Source organism: Monomorium pharaonis, chromosome 10, assembly GCF_013373865.1.
Source record: "Monomorium pharaonis isolate MP-MQ-018 chromosome 10, ASM1337386v2, whole genome shotgun sequence".
Classification (NCBI taxonomy): domain Eukaryota; kingdom Metazoa; phylum Arthropoda; class Insecta; order Hymenoptera; family Formicidae; genus Monomorium; species Monomorium pharaonis.
The window spans coordinates 10,616,930-10,636,493 of NC_050476.1; the positions used below are offsets into that span (position 1 = coordinate 10,616,930).

General features: G+C 31.8%; 1 protein-coding gene and 2 long non-coding RNA genes across 3 annotated transcripts; 1 reads left to right on the forward strand and 2 right to left on the reverse strand.

Moving 5' to 3' along the window:
- Positions 1-1,560: 1,560 nt before the first annotated feature.
- Positions 1,561-19,244, reverse strand: LOC105836315 (PAXIP1-associated glutamate-rich protein 1). Its single transcript, XM_036292948.1, has 3 exons — positions 18,950-19,244; positions 16,474-16,634; positions 1,561-1,985 (listed from the first exon to the last, which is right to left on the reverse strand). The coding sequence occupies exons 1-3, from the start codon at positions 19,016-19,018 to the stop codon at positions 1,763-1,765; spliced, it is 453 nt and encodes a 150-aa protein (XP_036148841.1). The 5' UTR covers positions 19,019-19,244; the 3' UTR covers positions 1,561-1,762.
- LOC118647664 lies at positions 7,416-14,066 on the reverse strand. The gene is made up of 2 exons (XR_004964830.1): positions 10,516-14,066; positions 7,416-9,983 (listed from the first exon to the last, which is right to left on the reverse strand). It is a non-coding gene; the product is annotated as an uncharacterized LOC118647664 (long non-coding RNA).
- LOC118647665 lies at positions 17,376-18,128 on the forward strand. Its single transcript, XR_004964831.1, has 2 exons — positions 17,376-17,471; positions 17,546-18,128. It is a non-coding gene; the product is annotated as an uncharacterized LOC118647665 (long non-coding RNA).
- Positions 19,245-19,564: the final 320 nt, after the last annotated feature.

Genomic DNA, 19,564 nt, shown 5'->3' on the forward strand with positions numbered 1-19,564 from the left:
ATTCTATATTTTTTACAGAAAAGTAATCGGTTACACTGACAGTATTGAATCTCCACGTACTGTTGGCAATAACCAACAATACAAATTTTTTAAATTTTTTATTAATAATGGTGCCAAGAAAAAATCCAAAATGTAGCTGTTGAAATGATCAAGTAGAACAACTAATTCAATCAAATTTTGTACTTTTTTCGAATAATTTTGTTTTTATCTTTTTTCTATTAAATGATTGTATTATAATATTAAAATACTTTTGAAAAGGTTGTTCATTTAGATGGAGTACAAGCAAGAATGCGAAAAATTAATATGTACAATAATGGAAATGTTCCTTACGAACTGTTAATCCGAAAAAATACAGTAGTCACTAATCTAGAGAAATATCATCCCAAATTAGAGCAAATCGCTCCAAAATGTGTTACATTAAGTGAGGTTGTAAACACCTCACAATGTATTAGTTTTGTGTATTTTATTAATTTAAGTTTTAACACATTTATAACTATATATTTCTAACTTGTGTGTGTATATATATGTGTATATATATATATATATATATATATATATATATATATATATACACGGTGTGGTGGGGATAAGCTTGTTAAGAAACATAAATTTATTTTTTTTTTACATTATAATTATGTTATTTCAATATTTTTTTTACGTCAAAACGACTTGTGTTTGCTACCTGGGTTAATAAGATGATTATCTTAAATATCAGTTACCGTAACTGTTATGTGACGGTTAGATAACATGTTATATAACATGTTATATTGCTGAGTCGGAAATTGTAACTTACATGCAAGTTACAAGTAACATCAGAGTAATGTAACCTGTTATATTTGGTTACATTGCTACTATATTACTGTGTTCACTGGGTATATACATAAATATATGTATTATATGTATGTATATACATGCACATATATTTATATTCTATATACATTATATTATTTATATTATATTATACATTAAATTTGGACAGGCCAACATGCTTACTTTTAGACGGGAAAAAGTCGGATGTCTGGCAACCCTGTATGCAATGCATGATCCGTGATTTCGCAATCACAAGCTCATTAACTGCAATGTTTTCTAGCAATTTTATCAACTTTGTACTTGAAAAAGACCTGAAGCTAAAGTCGAAATGTTATACCTACTACAATAAACAATAAAATTACCAGTTGGGTCAATTCACAGAAGTCTGAGTTATTATACATTTTTTAATAATTTATCACTGGGGACAAAAAGTTTGAATTCTATATTGTTAAATATAAAGCGTTAAAAAATTTTGTTTATTTGTTTTCATGGTTTTGTATTTAAAACAAATTTATTACTTATAATATTAATAAAAAATATTTCACAAATTTTACATTTAAATTTGCTAAAAAATTTATTTTTCTTGTAAATATTTTTATATTTCTATTTTAAAAATATTGACATTTTTACTGTTATTTATATTTTTATTTACGGAAATAGTTTATTTTTATTCATATTAATTATCAATGTTCATATTACATATTCATGCATAAAATCATACCTTGCAAAGGGACTAAATACATTTTCAAATAATTAACACACATCTCTTATAATTTCTAAAAATATTATTATTACAGTGTATAAAACTGTAATGTATAAAACACTACAGTTATGTAATTTCTTTTATATAGCGTCCTTACTATTCATATTGTAAATTTATATTTTCTACAGGTTTTTATTTCAATCTGTATACGTGTACAAATTGTTACAAAAAATAAAAGTAAGTATTATATTAAGTATGTGGTTTTAACATAGGAGATTCACTCTTTTTTGGACTTGAATTTATTTCTTGTTGCTCCAATCTACGATGTCTTAACATTGTAGATATCACACCATTAAAGCTGGCAATCTTTTTCTTGGCACTACCTTTTGGAGTGCTTTCTCCAATCCTCCGTACAGGTAACCTAGGCGACGACATCTCATCCATAAAATCAAAATCAGACTTCTCTTCAGTTCTGGAAAAAAAATATCAATATAAAAAATTAACAACCAAGTAAAGTTAAGTCTTATTCGTTCAGAGTTTAATATTTTTAATACTTTGGTAGAAGAAATCAGCCACAATAACTTTGACCTTAATATATATATTGTTAGCCATTCTCCTAAGTAACGCTTAGAAGATTTTAACCGTCGCTCATATTTTATTAAAAAGTTATAAATAAAAAACGTTTAAGAAATTTACGAGTTCGCTGCACGCACGCATGCACATAATCGAGCGCGCGCGATTCAACCCCGCTTATGGCCCGAAACAAGATTTATAATTTCTGTTCCACATAGATTTTCAATTTTCTGCATAAAATTGTACTGTAAAGTCATGTGAAACAGGACAATTATGAACCTTATCTCAGAGCATAAACACAGGGAGATGGACTTCGCGTCAAAAGTCGAAAATCTATGTAGAACAAAATAATTATAAACCTCGTGTTTTCGAGTGAGTCCCAGATGCGCATAGTAAACGGACACAGCAGGCTGAGTGAAACGGACACAGTGTCAAACAAAAATGAATTCATGCAAAATCTTCAGAGATCAAAGAAAAGAGAATTGAGGTGATTAACAAATAAGTGCGATGATGTAATTCTATATCTTATTAATCGAATAAATGTTAACCATGTGTGTAAGTAAATTTTGATAACACAGCTTTATAAAAAAAATTAAAATTTTGTTTGCGGGGACCTGACCCACCTTACTATATGTAATCAAGCATGCTGAAACCGAATCCGGAGTTCAAATAACCCCACCACGGCTGGTTTTTTCGTAACCTCAAAAAATAAGCTAAAAATCATAAAATTCAATAAAAACCCAAACAAAACCCCATAATCACATATCCCATCAACCACACAAACCCATAACCTTAAACCTTAAAACCCCATAACCCTTAAATCCCATAACCCAGTGAGAAAGAGACTTATGCGCGTTCAAGCAGTGAAAATCAATATGTTTGAAACAGCTATGCCCTCACCCCTCAATCACGTAACCTTAAAACCCCATAATCCTAAAACCTTATAACCTCAAAACCCCATAACTCTATAACCTCATAACTTCATAGATGACGAGTCAGAAGAATCGCTTCTATCAGTGTTGAAAAAAAAATTTTTTTTTCGTGTGTTTGCATTCCAGGGCACCTCCACGTGAAAAAAAACAATAAAGAAAACGATCAAGAAACGATGGATAGAATTTGATATCTCTTTCCTGTATTTTCCTGTATTCTTATTTTTATTTATTCAACTTTTGTTACTCGTGAGAGGCGAGGGGACCTCACGAAAATAAAGCACCCCGTAACGTGAGAAGCGAAAGGACCTCACGTAAATAAAGCACCTCAAAGAGAACAGAAGCCTGCTACGTCCACGTCGTTGTTCCTGGGTTTGGCAATTTAGATTCAGAATTTAGATTTTGTGGCAAAAATACATGGACCTTAGGTGGCCACATGATTATTTGATTATTCAGTTATGAGGTTTTAAGGTTATGGGGTTGTGGAGATAATGGTACATGATTATGGGGTTTTGTTTGGGTTTATTGAACTTTATGATTTTTAGCCTATTTTTTTAGGTTACGAAAAAACCGGACGTGATGGAGTTATTTGGACTCCGGATTCGGTTTCAGCATGCTCGATTACATATAGTAAGGTGGGTCAGGTCCCCGCAAACAAAATTTTAATTTTTTTTGTGAAGCTGTGCAATTATTCAGTTTACCCACTGTTCTGAGCTGAGAGAAAGAGAGAGAGGAAGAAAGATATTCTCAACCTTTCTGCCTGAGTAACAAAACGTCGCCTGTTTTCCTTTTCTATTCACTCTTCTTTCTCTCTCTCGGCACGCGTGATCGGATGCGCTCGACCGATCTCGTTTTGTTTTCGGCAACGAAGCATGATCGGAGGAGCTCTTTAAGCAGCTTCGGGTGCAATCGACTTGCCCCGTCATCTATCGGCTTGGCGTTGCTGACCGAGTTTTTTTTGTTGTTATCAATCCCGCCGGCGTCTCTCTGCCTTTTTCTGCATAGCTCTGTGTGAATGCTTCGAACACGAGGTTCGTCATCTTGCAAAAGGTCTTAGTGCGTCGAACACGTGATTCGTAATCTTGGGAAGCAGTGTGCTATATTTGTATGTATCGGAAACCTTCTGCACAATTCTGCGAAGCGCAGAAAAGATCGGCATATCTCCAATTTGCGCTCACGGGATCGTGGGATCGTCGCTGCGGGGAGCCCTTTAAGACGGGCTATTGAGAGTGGTTTTTTGGATTGAGACGCTCAAGCCACGTCATACAATCACCAACCAAAAAAGTTATTTTTCGAGAGCGAACTGTTATTTTCGACAGAAAACGACAGAATGCAATAGCGTTCCGCGCCATGAGGCGTCATGCACGCACGCGACCGCGTGAAAGCACGTTGGTCGGCGTTCCCGCTCTCGTGAGCGTCATCACGTGGGTCGTTTCTCTCGCTCTCGTGAGCGTCATCTGACTATTCACGTATTTCCTCATCGTAAGTTTAATACGACTTAGGTGGAACTAAATAACCTTAAATATTAATTGATTATTTTTCAGATACATTAATAATGATGTTTTATTTCAAATGTATGATTTTATCGCACTCAAAAATTGATTTTTTTTTTGTATTGCAAAATTTATTACCCTCGTTAAAAGTACGCAACATTCGGAATTTGTAATCAATAATGATAATTAAATGGAAATATATTTTTGTCTTTAAAAATAACACGTGGTCTCCTCTGTACAATCCATAAGCTATCCTTGTCATTCCAAAGCATGTTTCTTTCTTATCTTGAGTTTCCCAAACACCCACACCAGTGAATACTATCATAAAATGTTTATTCAACGCTTTTTTGCACGAAACGAACGAATCTGGCAGAAAAAAGTGGTGGTCTACTCCGCGAAGCAAGATATTAATCGTTAAAATTAACAAATATTTAGGTTAAGAAACCTGTCATACCCTGCCCTGTTCTATATAGACAGTGGACACACACATACACACACACGGAGGGGTACAAGGGAAAGCCTCGGCCCACCCTGCCGATAGGGTGCCCTGAGCAGAAATGCGTACAAAAGTACAGTGCGTACTTTGTTGAGAAATAACTATGTTAATTAAGTCGTAATTTGACATCAACAAAGTACACATCGTACATTTATCCAATTAATTGAATAGAAAATTACGTAGATTACATCACCGCACTTATTTGTTAGTTAATCACCTCAATTCTCAGTTCTTTGATTTTTGAATTTTGCACGAATTCATTTCTGTTTGATTGACATTGTGTTCGTTTGTTACTATGTCCATTTGTTATTGTATCTATTTCGCACTGCGTCCGTTTCACTCAGCCTACTGTGTCCGTTTATTACTGTGCGCATCTGGAACGTTCCCATGTTTTCTGCGTGAATTGAGGTTCACTTCACACTTCTCCGTGCTTTCAGTCCAAAACAAGGTCTGTAATTGTTCTGTTCCACATAAGTTTTCAAGTTTCCACGCGAAATAAAGTCCAACTTATACTTCTCTTCTCTCTCCTGCTGAGGAGATGATTAAGGTTCAAATGATAAGAATTTTGTTCTGTTTTATTAACAAAACACTTTGTTAATAACTTTCCAACAAATAATGAGTGACGGCTAAAACGTTACTCAGGAAGGTGACCTTGCACAGTAAAAAACACTTCGTATTGGTGTTAAAATTTTCTTATGTAAGAAGTTATGTTAAATTTCTAACACGGATATGTTAATTTAACATATCGTCGTTATATTATTTTTGTGTATCAGACTTTTGTGCGTTAAATTAACTATTTTCAAAACTTGGCTAGGTGGTGTAAGCGGACGTAAACATTTGTACTGCGTAAGTAAGTGCAATTTTTCATAGATTAGGCAAAGGTATATACAAGGAAAAATAGATATGCAGAAATGTACATAAAAATGGAGGAAAATAAAGCAACTGCTAGCTAGAAAATAAAAAGAGAAAACAGAAGACAAAAAAAAATTAAAAGAAAATCGGAAGTGTAGAAATTTATAAATAAATAAAAAGGAAAAAAGACATAAAAGGAAAATAATATCGAAAAGATAGTATAGAACCACCTCATACAACTTTTAAAAAAATAGAAAAAAAAGAAGGAAAATGTAACAACTAGAAGAGTAAATAAACAGAAATATGACACATTGGAGGAAGAGAAAATTGAGGTTATTAAAAAATTAAAGATTAAAAAAGCGTCAAATGTGAACAAAATATCAATGGAAACGCAAAAGTACGCAGGAGAAACGTTTTAAGAAAAATGATAAAATTAATAAAACAGATTAGGAAAAAAGATATTGTACCTGCAGACTGGAAGAAAAGTATAATTGTTCCACCGTATAAAAGACGCGAGCAAGAGGAAGTTGAAAATTATAAAGGAACAAAAACTGTACACTGCCTACAAAATACACAAAATTTTTAAGAAGTAGATTGAAGTAAGAGACGGAGACAAAGAGGCTGTTGCCAAAGAGTCAAAGTGGCTTCAAGAAAGAAACATCAACGATAAATATTTTTATACTAAATCACGTACTGCAGAAAGAGATAACAGACAAGAAAGTAAAAGTATACACGTTCTTTGGCGATTTAAAGGTGGCGTTTGATAAGATAGACAGACAAACTTTGTAGAAAAATCTCAGGGAAATAAGAATTGAGGAGACTAGGAAATATATAATTCGTTGTTTTGATACTAGCAATAGTTTTTTACACTGATCTGAATATCTAGATAGCGGAAGCGTCCCATTTGCCCACATCAATATTGGTCACGCATCAATACTGCCAACGTCAATAATGGCCACGCGTAATATTGCTCACGTCAGAGGCTCTACCCCTCCCCCTGCATCTCCTCCCCGTATTTTTTCCTAACCTAACCCAAACATTTCAAATTCGATATTTGGCCACAATTTCAAATCTAAAGTCGCAAACCCTTGTGATAAAGCGTGGACGTCGCTCTGTAAGCAAGGGGAAATATGGGTGGACCTCGCTGCACGTGGAAAGTTGCAAACCCATCTGATATACTCCTATACTGAATGATTATATGTCATTTATAAAACTTTTTTGTTAATAACTTTTTAACAAATCACGAGCGACAGCTAAAATATTTTGAAGGTTACTCATAAGAGTGACCTTGATAACATATGTCAAGGTCAAGGATCATCGGAGTTGCCTCCCCTAAACTGAATAATGACCAAAACAAAAAACCAAAACCAAAAATATAAAACTGAGATCTTTAACTTCTTTTCATAAAATATTTTTTTATCTTAGAAGATCTCTAATTTAAAAGTCCGTATATTGTCTTTCTTATATAAATAAGTGTAAAAAACAAGATTATAAATGTGCAAAGTTGTAATATATTCATAAAATTTTAATATTAAATAATTATTTATGTATTACACTGATTTTTGCGTAAATGACCACCTATTTATCCCATACTCCACAAGACTCCGCAGGTTTCTTGGGGGAGACTAATTTTATTTTATTCTACAGAATATCCGCATCAAAACTGACTTACGGTTTTTTGCAGTTTTTTGTTTATTATTTAGATATTCTTTATTAAATACAAAGAGATTTGTTTGAAACGCTCTGTTCAACCATTTGAGTTACAAATTATTATAACAATTGGTTTTTCATGAAAATCGGTATATAGGGGTTTTCGGGGTTGCTGATTACGAATTCGTTATCATATTTTCGAAACTCATAATGGCGGATCCAACATGATAGACGAAAATTTTGAAAAATTTTTTAATTTTATAAAAATCGGTATGTAGAGGTTTTCGCTGATTACGAATCTGAAGTCAGATTTTGAAAATTTAAGATAATGATTTAAGATTCAATGTGGCAGTCAAGAATTCCCAAAATTGATCAAATCCTAATAAGAATCTGTATTTAGAGTCCTTGCGGTCACTGATCACAAATTTGGAATCAGACTTCCAGAATTCAAGATCTTAACTTCACACCAAATGTTAGTATTCATGTTGTAAATCGGCTGCAAATAAATGTAGTCACAATAAATCAATTAATTTATTATTTTCATAATTTCACTGTATTACTTTTTCCTCCACACAGCTACCGTATATTCTAATTTTTCCAATCTTTTTATTTATAAGAATTCTAACGGTAACCAATATTTCTGCGACACACATACTTCACTAAAGAGCCAGAATTGCGCGCGCATACATAAGATCACGTAAGATCAAGTAAGATTCCTCTTACTTGTCCTTTGTCCTACCATCTCTCCCTCCCAACACCGCACATTGCGCTGAGCGCACATATGTGTGGCACACAGATGAGTCGCGGTAGTAGCATCACTAACTCAAGATCACTAACTCAAAATCACTAACTCAAATCAAAACAAATGAAATAATCAGCTTCGACATTCGACTAATTTTGTTACAAAAGTGGAGATAGTCACTTTCTTCTGGCTTTGTTTTGTTGTGTATAGCTTTTAGTGTTCAGCTCACTTTTTTCATATCTGCGTGTGTCACTAACAAGTACTGATTTACCGAATTTAAAATTCCTATGCTATTATAATTATATACTTACCAATTATTGTTAATACACATTAAGTGTAATACATTTCCAGCTTTTTATTTCATAAAATGTATATCTATTAATATAAATATCTATTCCGTATAAAATTCTAAATTTATTCTAAAAATATATAATAATATACATAAATTTTAAATATATAAATAGCTCTAAACGTTTTTTATAAATAAATCTTTGTTACTTTTCAAAACATGACAACTTTTACAAAGAGAAACTTTAGCTTTAATTCCTTGAAATACGAGTACCAATATAGCAGTCACTTACATATTAAATAAGTTAAGCACTTTTAATTTAAGTGTAACAAAAGACAATCTCTTAAATTTGAAGAAAAACCTATCAAGTCTTCAAATTAAGCGAAATGAAAAATTAAATGTTCATAGAAAAAAAGATTACATTTGAAAAAAAAAATTGTACATGGCTTGATTCGACATTCAATATTTCTACTGATACTTCAATAAATAATCGATTCCTTGTACGTCACATTCTCGTCCAGGTCGCCCAACTCTTAATTTCAAAAATAAATCATTAAAATAAAAAAAAACGAAAAATTGCAGAAATAAGTGCTCAATGTAAACACGATATCTCAAAAATATTATTAATGAGACAGCATGCTGCAAAACAAACAAAAGAAAAAGATTTAGAAGCAGTTCTAGCTAAACTTTTAAAAAGTCCAGGACGTCCACATAAAATGAGAAAACTTTTAAATATTTCTATGATAATTAAAAAACCTCCTAAAGAAGCCCTAGCATTTATTTTAAATAATTCTTTTTTAAAAGAAATGTACATAAACATGCATTTAGAAAGTAAATTGTCTGATGCAGACATTTGGCCAGCCTATAATGATGTTACAAGAATAAAATCACAATGCAGACCATTAAGGAAAGAAGCATCTATTAGTGAAAATATTGCTAAAGTTTCTCTTCAATGTTGCTAGATCACACTGCTCAACGGATTGTGAGCATACAAACAGATATCTCAAATTATGCAACAAATCGATGATACTGTAATAAAAACCGTATTAACTTGTTCTTGGCGTTTTGACGGGAGTACTGGTTATTCTTCTTATAAACAAGCCTATACAAATGTCCAAGATTTTAACAATAAAAACTTATTTGTTACGTCTGTTATTTTACTTCAATTAGTCACATCTATTGGTCTTATATTATGGAATAATTGTATGACAATCTGCGAAATTTTGCTGCCCAAAAAAATGAAATATATAAAAAAATCAACTAATGTAATTTTAAAACGAAAACAATTAATAGATGATGAGATACAAAACTTACATGTCTGTATAATTGACTTGCTAGACTATCAAATATACATATCTTTTTCCGGTAATTATGGAGATATAAGATAACCACCGATCACCTTGACCTTGACATATGTTGTCAAGATCATGACTCTGACAAGGGAACCTCGCGAACCCGTAAATTTTGATTTTAATGAAACTTGGCATAAATGTAGAGGGGGTAAATATATGAATTTAGAAATTTTTAGTTGGTGCCCAAAAACAGTTTGAAGGGGTAAAACCACCCTTCAAAGTTGAAATATTTTTGCGATTTTTTGATATATCTCGTAAACTAAACAAAATATTTAAAAATGTTTCATACAAAAGTTTTACAGCACAAATACCTCCATTTAATTACGCTATTCATTAAAAAAAAAATTTTTTTTTATAAAAATTTTTTTTTAATAAATAGCATAGTTAAATTAAGGTATTTATACTGTAAAACTTTCGTATAAAACATTTTTTTATATTTTGTTTAATTTACGAGATATATTGAAAAACCGCAAAAATCGTCTCAAATTTGAAGGGTGGTTTCACCCCTTTAAGTTTTTAGGCACCAACTAAAAATTTCTAAATTCATGTATTCACCCCTTCTACATTTATGCCAAGTTTCATTAAAATCTGAATTTTCGAGTTCGCGAGGTTCCCTTGTGAGTTACCTTCACCTTCGATCAATTATCGGTCGCGACTCGTTAAAAAGTTATTAACGATTAAAGTTCAAAAATTATAACACGGGTATTTGATAATAATGAGAATTTAGTTTCGCATGGAAATTCACAAAGGGTTGTGCAGAAAACACATGGGCGAGGGAGAGGCTCCGCCCCTCCCCCTGCATCCCCTCCCCGTAATTTTTCCTAACTCTAACCCACCAATTTTAAGTCGCTATTTGGTTAATGCAAAAACATTGGAAACGAACAGCGTGGAAAGTCGCAAACCTATGTAGTACTGTACAAGCGTGGATGTCGTTTACTTTACGTAAAGCACTGATATCATGTATCGTATTTATGAAACGTAAAGTAAATGACGTTCACGTTTGTATAGTACCACATAAGTTTGCGACTTTCCACGCTGTTCGTTTCCAATGTTTTCGCATTAACCAAATAGCGACATAAAATTGGTGGGTTAAAGTTAGAAAAAATTACAGGGAGAGGGTACAGGGGGAGGAGCCAAGCCCCTCCTCCGCCCATGCGTTCTCTATACCATATAACTTTACGACTTTTCACAAATTTCATTCCATATTAGTCAGAAAACAATGGTACATTTTTAAATCTTTTTTACCTCCCTTTTTTACACCTCTCCCCTGCTTACAGAGCAAAGCAAAGGGACAAAGCCTCTCCCCCTGCATCCCTCCCACGCGTTTTCTTCACCCTACTCTGTTTCAAAACTAATGAAATTAAAGCAAGAAATTAAAAAAAAAATTTTTTTGTGTATAACTCGGAAACTAAGGCCGAGCGACGATAACATGTATAGAGAAAAGTTGTTCAGAATAATGACCTTGACAACATATATCAAGATCATTGAAATCGGTGAGGTTGCCCTCTATCTGCATAATTACCCTTTTTCCTTACATATAACTTTAATAGATAGTAAAGTTTCAAATATAATAACAGGAACTCGCTCGATGCAAGCGTGTCCCATTTGTCACGCAACTCCCAAAGATTTTAACAATTTATGTAATACAAAGTTTGTACCCGAACTAATGTCATTGCAATATGGAGTACAACCATTACATGCTTGAATACAATTTCTTGAGTGCTGCTTACATATTTCTTATAGAAAAGATATTAAAAAATGGCAGATTAGAGATACAGAAAATAAAACTAAATTTAAAGCTAGAAAAAAAAGCAATTCAAAAAATTTTATGGGATAAATTAGGATTAAAAATAGATAAACCAAAAGCAGGTAGTTGCGGTACGAGTAATGATGGCAATACTGCACGAAGATCATTTGAAACTCTAAAAACATTCACCAAATGTCTTAATTTGAATCGGCAATAGCTTGCTAATTTTGAAACAATTTTAATAACTCTATCTTCTCAATATTCAATCAATTCATCGTTTTAAAAAGTTATGCAAATGTATATCTGAACGCTATATATCTTGTTATCCATGGTATCCAATGCCTTCATCTTTATAAATAAAATTTTAATTCATGGAGCCGAAATTATAAGTTCTAGTATTTTGTCAGTAGATATGCTTGGTGAAGAAGCATCAAAAGCTAGAAATAAAGATTATAAAAAGTATAGAGAACTTTATAGTAGAAAATATTGTCGTAAAGCAAACTTAGAAAATATATTTTTTCGAGCAATGGACACATCAGATCCAATAATTTCAACAATTGACATGAAAAAACTAATCGAAAACCATAAAAAGTTACCTTCTTCTCCAGAAGTTATTAAACTTTTTAAAATTCCAAAAAATGTGGACAAAATTAATGGTAATAGTAACAATAATAGTAAAAATAATGATAAAAATAATTTTAATGGTGCTCATTTTCTAGAATCTATGCCTAATTTACATAATCTGGACGATATAGTGTTATCTAATGAAAAAGAGTGTTAATTGTTCAAAATAGTTATTAGTAAAAGGAGAGGGGACTCACGAGAAAAAAGAAGCACTCCGATTAGTGGAACGCAAGGGGGCTCGCGAGAAAAAAGCACCCCCAATTAGTGAGAGGCGAGGGAACTCGCGAGAAAAAACCACCCCGATTAGTAAGAGGCGAGGAGATTCACAAGAAAAAAGCATCCTGATTAGTGACAGGCAAGGGAACTCATGAGAAAAAAGCACCTCGATTAGTGAGAAGCAAAAGGACTCGCGAAAAGCACCCCGAATTACCAAATAGTTAATATGGAATCTAAAATCGTACTGTAACCTCCACGTGATAAATTCTGAAAATTATAATTTTGTAGGCTAATAAGAAACGTATATTTTATTACAATAACAAAAAACATGCTTTGTTTGCTGAAAATGTTAAATTTACTAATATTAACAATTAATATGTACGTATTTTTACAAAATTTCAATGAGATATTACATCCACTATATATAATCTGCCATTTTGAATTCGCCATTTTTAATTTTAATATTAAAAAATAAAATTAGCAACTTCTAGAACTATTTTATAGGCATTTCCATACTTATACAAAGATTAATCTTTTAGTTTTATAATTTTGGCACAAATGAGACGTTCTCAGCCCACTGTGCGATGGGAGTAGGTGCGGAAGAGGCTTTCGGGCCCCCTTGCCCTCCCGTGTGTGTCCACACAAAACGAGATCCTTATAAACCGGTTGCTTAACCTCAATAACTGTGTCCGTTTGGTCAATATTGACGTGAGCAAACAGGTACCACTCTGGATAGCTAATGGCACTAGGCCTGTTCTTTGTCGCTGCACTACTGACTGGTGCAACAAGTTAGAATAAGACAAATATATTTTTTCTCATTCTAACTTATTGCACCGGTACAGCAATGCAGCTACCAAGAACAAACCTACTATATCGGTCAATTAAATGTCCGCCATCTTAGACGAAATGTTAGACTTGTATACATAACTCTTGTGTACAGTCAGTTGCTAAAAGGTTGCACCACTTTTTTATGGATTTCGAAAACACAGCTTGTTCACCGAGCGATTAATTTTTACTTACGATTATAACCAATTAGGTTCAACTGCTCCGAGCAAAGCTGCGTTTCAAAACTCATTAACCCTCGGAGAACACATAGGGTCAATTTGACCCTTACCTCGAATTTGAGTGTAAATATCTTGAAAGCATTTTGAAAATTGACGGGCCTGAGGCCTTCTACCTGTTTGGGGTACTAACTATATAGTTTGGGATACTAACTATATGTTAAGATGCTCCTTTTGTACAGCGCAACACCTAATAGGTGTTGGGTATTATTCGAAGTCGGTGCAGGGTCATTCTGACCCTGTTGTGTACTAAGCGTCGGTTTTTCAATAGTGAGCACGATGGCATATAGTTTGCGGCCACGTATTCAGAATGCCTTAGTACGTGTCGAGCAAAAATATTTCGATGGCAACAGTTCTTCTAAGGTGAATAATGTGTCAGTACAGTCAAACACTAACACGTCGTATTCAGATTATAGTGAAGCCGTCGCCGACAATAAATAAGTTAACTTTTACCACAAGTCATTTAAATAATAAAGTATTCACATATATGTAATAAGAAATAAATTTTTCAAAAATTTTTTCAAAAAAATGTTTGATTTTTTTACCTTAAAAACCACTTTCATTACCTAACAAAATAAATACCTTTTTTTTAAGGTACACTAAAGTACAATTTTTTTTCTTGATTCTATTACATTTCAAGAATACACATGTAAATTTTTAACCAGAAATATTACAAAAATAAGAAAATACAATTTTTTTCGTAAATTACGTTTTTTTTTCAAAAAAAATTTCTTTGTAAATTTTTTTAAATGTAAATAATTCCAACAGCACTTTTTATTTATATCAATTGATTTAACAATGTTCCAAGTATATCTAGAAATTTTTTCAAGTTGATCGCACTCGTCAATTTAAAATGGTAGACGATCAAAGTGTGTGTAGGGTCAGATTGATCCACAGTGTTCTTCATGATCGAAAAAATAAGTGTGTTCTCCGAGGGTTAAAGAAAATGTTGCAACCTTTTAGCAACCGACTGTGCATGAATAAAGTGTTTCTGTACAGTTTCTAAGTGAAGTACTTTTGAGTGTATGTGTCAATTTGAAAATGACGTGATTTGATTGGTCAAATTTCAAGGTTTCTTATAACATAGTGCCACTCAATTGTGTTCACGTTTTAGCTTGGAAACAGAGAATATCAGCTATGCATATATTCAGATCAGTAACTTTTTATGATAAAGAAGTGTCGCAATAAATACAATTATGTTAAGAAGTGTCAATTTTCGTCCCCTTGCTAAAAGTAAATAAACCTTTAAAAACTGTTTGGATCCACTATAAACAGTTTTTAGGGTCGCTGATTACGAGTCTGCTATCCGATTTTCAAAATTCAAAATGACGATTTTCAAAATTTAAAACGTATCCAATATAGCGGACAGAAAGTCAAGATATTTATTTTTGTAAAGATTGGTATCTAAAAGTTTTTCAAGTTATTGATTATAATTAAATAAACGCTTTTTGTAAGCAGTATAGTTATACTGTAGTTTCATAAATACGACACATGATATCAGTGCTTTACGTAAAGTAAATGACATCCACGCTTGTACAGTACCATATAGGTTTGCGACTTTCCACGCTGTTCGTTTCCAATGTTTTCGCATTAACCAAATAGTGACATAAAATTGGTGGGTTAGAGTTAGGAAAAATTACGGGGAAGGGGTGCAGGGAGAGGGGCAGAGCCCCTCTCTCGCCCACGCGTTTTCCGAGAATATATTGTGTGTGTATGTTGTACTTCATTAAACGCCATATTTACTGTTTTTTGTTATTTTCATGGCGATATCTTAAAAAATACAAGTGACCCCTAATTCTAACAACAGTTTTGGATTCAGGGACCAAAAATACATAAAATCTACTACTTTTAAATTGATTATTCTCTCGTATGGACCTTAATTGTGCATATTTACACCGTTTTTTATTATTTTCATGACAATATCTTAAAAAATACAAGCGACCCCCTAATTCTAATAACAGTTTTGGATTCAGGGACTAAAAATACATAAGATCTACCACCTTTCAATTGATTTCTTGTATAGACCCTTATTATACAATTTGTTTAAAGATTTTTAGAAACTTTCAATATTCATGAATTTCTATCTCAATAATAATACACCTAAGCAAAATGTCACAAAAAATCATTTATACTGTAAATATTGTGTAGAATATAGCCATATTTTTCTAAACTTAAAATTTTTTATATTTCCATTCACCATGTTGGATCCACAATTTTTTATTTTTCAGTTTTGATCTCAGATTAGTAATCAACGACCCCAAAAACTCTTTATATCCAAAAATAGTCAAATTTAATAAAAAATTTTAGAAATCAGTTTTTTTTTTAATCATCTTTTTCACATTTAAATTGTTATAAACAATTATTAAAGGACAATGAGGTCAAAAAACTTTGAAAACATGTAAACTAAGTATTTCTGTACAGAAAAAGTCATCATTAATATCTCGAAACAATTTTTTAATAAAAAGTAAAAAGAAAACGAGTAGAAAGTATACGGCAATGAAAGGATTAAGTTATCATTTTTTACTTTTATTTGTCAAAATTATACTTTTTAACTATAACCAAAATTTATTTTATCCTGGTTCTAAATCTATCTCTGGTCTTTTCAAAATTGTTCTGCTTTTTTTTTTACTTCGTTAAAAATTGACGAAAATATAATATATTTAAAAAAAAACAAATTTTTGAGGTTTTTTCAAACTTCATTTTATTTAAATTAATTTTTCAAGTTTTTATCGTTAATTACTATTATTATGGATTATACTATTGTTTCGTCATGAAAAAAACCATAAGATTCATATAGCGCAATATTGATTTTAGTCCATCTGTTTAATGCAGAATGCTTGGGAAAAAATAGGATACATTTATAACCCAGTGTGACGTTTGAGGTGAAAAAAATAAGTTTACCATTCCAGGATTAAAAACAGTTGCTAAAAGTTTACTTGTATTCTGGAGATTCAAACTCCTGTTGTAGATTATTCAAAGGAACAGGAGATGGACCTCGTCTGCCAGGACATTTCCATTCAAGCTCTAGTATGCAATTGTTTACTTCCAAACCTTCAATCAATGAAACGATATCTTCAGCCCTTATATTCCACTGATGCTATATAAGCAGAAAAAAATGTGATATTTGTTGAAAATTAATATTATAAAATTTTAAAAATAAATATATACATATTTAGTTTAACCTGTTCTACTTAAATTTTAATAAAAATCTCAGATAGAAATTCATGATGACCACGATATGTGATCATTGTATTAATAACTTCAACTTAATCTTTTTGAAGATTATTCTATAATTAATAACATAAATTGAACACAAAATATATATAACTCATGCACAAATTATATATAAAAATCATGTTTTATCACAATTGGCCTATTCTTTTTCGCTGCACTGCTGCACTGGTGCAATAAGTTAGAGTGAGAAAAAATATTTTTGTCTTACTCTAACCTGTTGCACCAGTGCAGCAGTGCAGCGAAAAAGAACAAGCCAAATGTGATTGTCATACTATAATAAAACTTGAATTTAGAATCTTTTAAAGATCATTACATAATACATAACATAAGCACAATATGACAATTTGCTAAAATCAGGATAGAAAATAATTAGTCTTATGAACAAAAATAATGTCTCAAATTATGGCTCAAAGTTTAAGAATAAAACCTTAAAATCTCATACTCAGCATCGCAGAAAACTGTCAACAATAAAATCAGTAACATTTTATTTTTAAGTTTGTATACTTGTCACCACACATGCAATGCTTTGCACATGCTATTTAACTTATTTTTTACTCTTTAGAAATAAATTGCAACAATAATTATATAGATAATTATCTATGTAATTATTATTAATTTAATTATTATATGGATAATTATCTATGCAAGTTTGACAGCTATCAAAATTTAATTGCAATGATAGTTACTCTTCCAATACGAAGTAAGTGCAGCGAGACAACCAATCAACATCACAGAAAACTGTACATTAAAATCATTTACATGGTATTTTTATAGGGTTAGGCCACTCTAGGATTTAAAGACTTTCAGAAAAGAAGTGCAGGAACAGATGTTCATCTGGAAGGCCAATTGTATGGTGCAGGCATCGCCGATTAAAGATATATAAAATTTTTCTATAATTTTTCAGTACTTTAAATGTGTTTTTCTCAAAACATTTTTCAAGTCGGCCGAACTCATAACTCGAATAAATCTTTACCAATTGACTTGAAATTTTGACTGTATATTCAAAATTACATTCTTTACAGAAGTATGTTGGATTTTTTCATCATATTGCATAGTTTTTTGTTATAAACAATTTTCTGGCAATTTTGGGGGGAAATTTTGGAGTTTTTCCGTCATTCTTGCAAAAATCGATATATCAAAAAAATCTTATGTACTTCTGTAGCTATTCTCATATATAATCGAAAAAAATTTGTTTTTTATCCTAACTTAAAAATTGCAGGTGCTACTGGTTCGGATATACATCCTTAAAAAAAAGGCTTTATCGAAAAGCTGTACAGCTGCCATTTTGTTTTCTATTGCTTTGGAAAGATTAATTTTTACAATTCATTAGTTGTATAATAAAGGACCTTTTTCAAAATCTTGATTTATTTCATTGTCCCGCTGAAAAATATTCCCAAAATGTGCTTATTTTTTCGTCGCTAGAATCCTAACTTCTTAAGAGAGGATTCTGTATACCTTTTTAAAAAAAATCTCTAAAATTTTATTTAGTAATAACTATAATCCACTAAAGTAAAATATATATATATATATATATATATATATATATATATATATATATATATTACTATAAGAAACACAAGTTTCATAAAGTTAAAATTATTACATTACTATGTACAGGTTAACTTTGTGTGATAATATATGAAATAAAAATGTGCAAATTTCAAATATGTAATAGCTTTTTGAAGAATTACCTGACATGGGTTTCAGTCAACTAACTGTATGGTCAACTTGATGCTTCAAAGCATTTTTTGATTAAGCAATTTGTGATAATCTTTAGATACATACAATATAATACTATTTTTCTATCTGAGAAACAATGTCTAATTTGTATAAAAATAAATGTTTAAAAAATAAAAATAATTGCTGATAGTATAAAAGAAATAATTATGTATGTATGATAAAAATCACATGTAAAAGTTAGAAAATCTGTTATCTCCAACAAAATATTATATGTGGCATAATTGAAAAAAAAATACAAAAACAGTTGCTAATTTACCATTTAACTTCCACAACTGTCTTTTAATGATCCATAACTATACATTTTTACATTGAACAATTTTTATCTCACAATCTTTTTTTATGCAAAAAGGGTGACAAAGTTTATTAAAATACAATATTTTTACCAAAATTAAATAGAACAGATTAAACTAAATATTTACATAAACATGATTATTTCACCTTTTCATCCACTTCATATTTCTCATCATCGGAACAGTCTACAGACCAACTTTCATCAGTACACTCCATTTTTCTTTTACAATTTGTAATACTTTTCTTAACAAATATGTCACGACACTCTCATTGTACGATTATGTTTCATTCGCATATAATCAATCATTATTCAAGTTATGCATATATTTTTGCTGCAAGGACATTCTGGAATACGTTTACTTTAAACCACTCTACACCAGCAACAATGCCAGTCCAGATCATATTCCGTGTTCCGTCCGGCACTTCGGCAGCGATCATTTAGGGTACCATTACATTTGTCCGATTTTGTCGTACGACGAGTTTGTCAAGACGTAGCGATTGGCTGCCGATAGGTAGCAAGTGGGGAAACTTTTGTCGGTAGCCAATCGCTACGTCTTGACAAACTCGTCGTACGACAAAATCGGACAAATGTAATGGTACCCTTACCTTTTTCCTTAAGGTGCCTTTTCACGCTGACGCTTGACGCCGAGCTTGTATTAGGCTGAAATCACATGGTGCGGAATAGAGCTGCGGAATAGAACGTGCGTCATAGAAGCAGCCAATCAGAGCTTTACCACATCAGAATGCATTGATGCGGCAAAG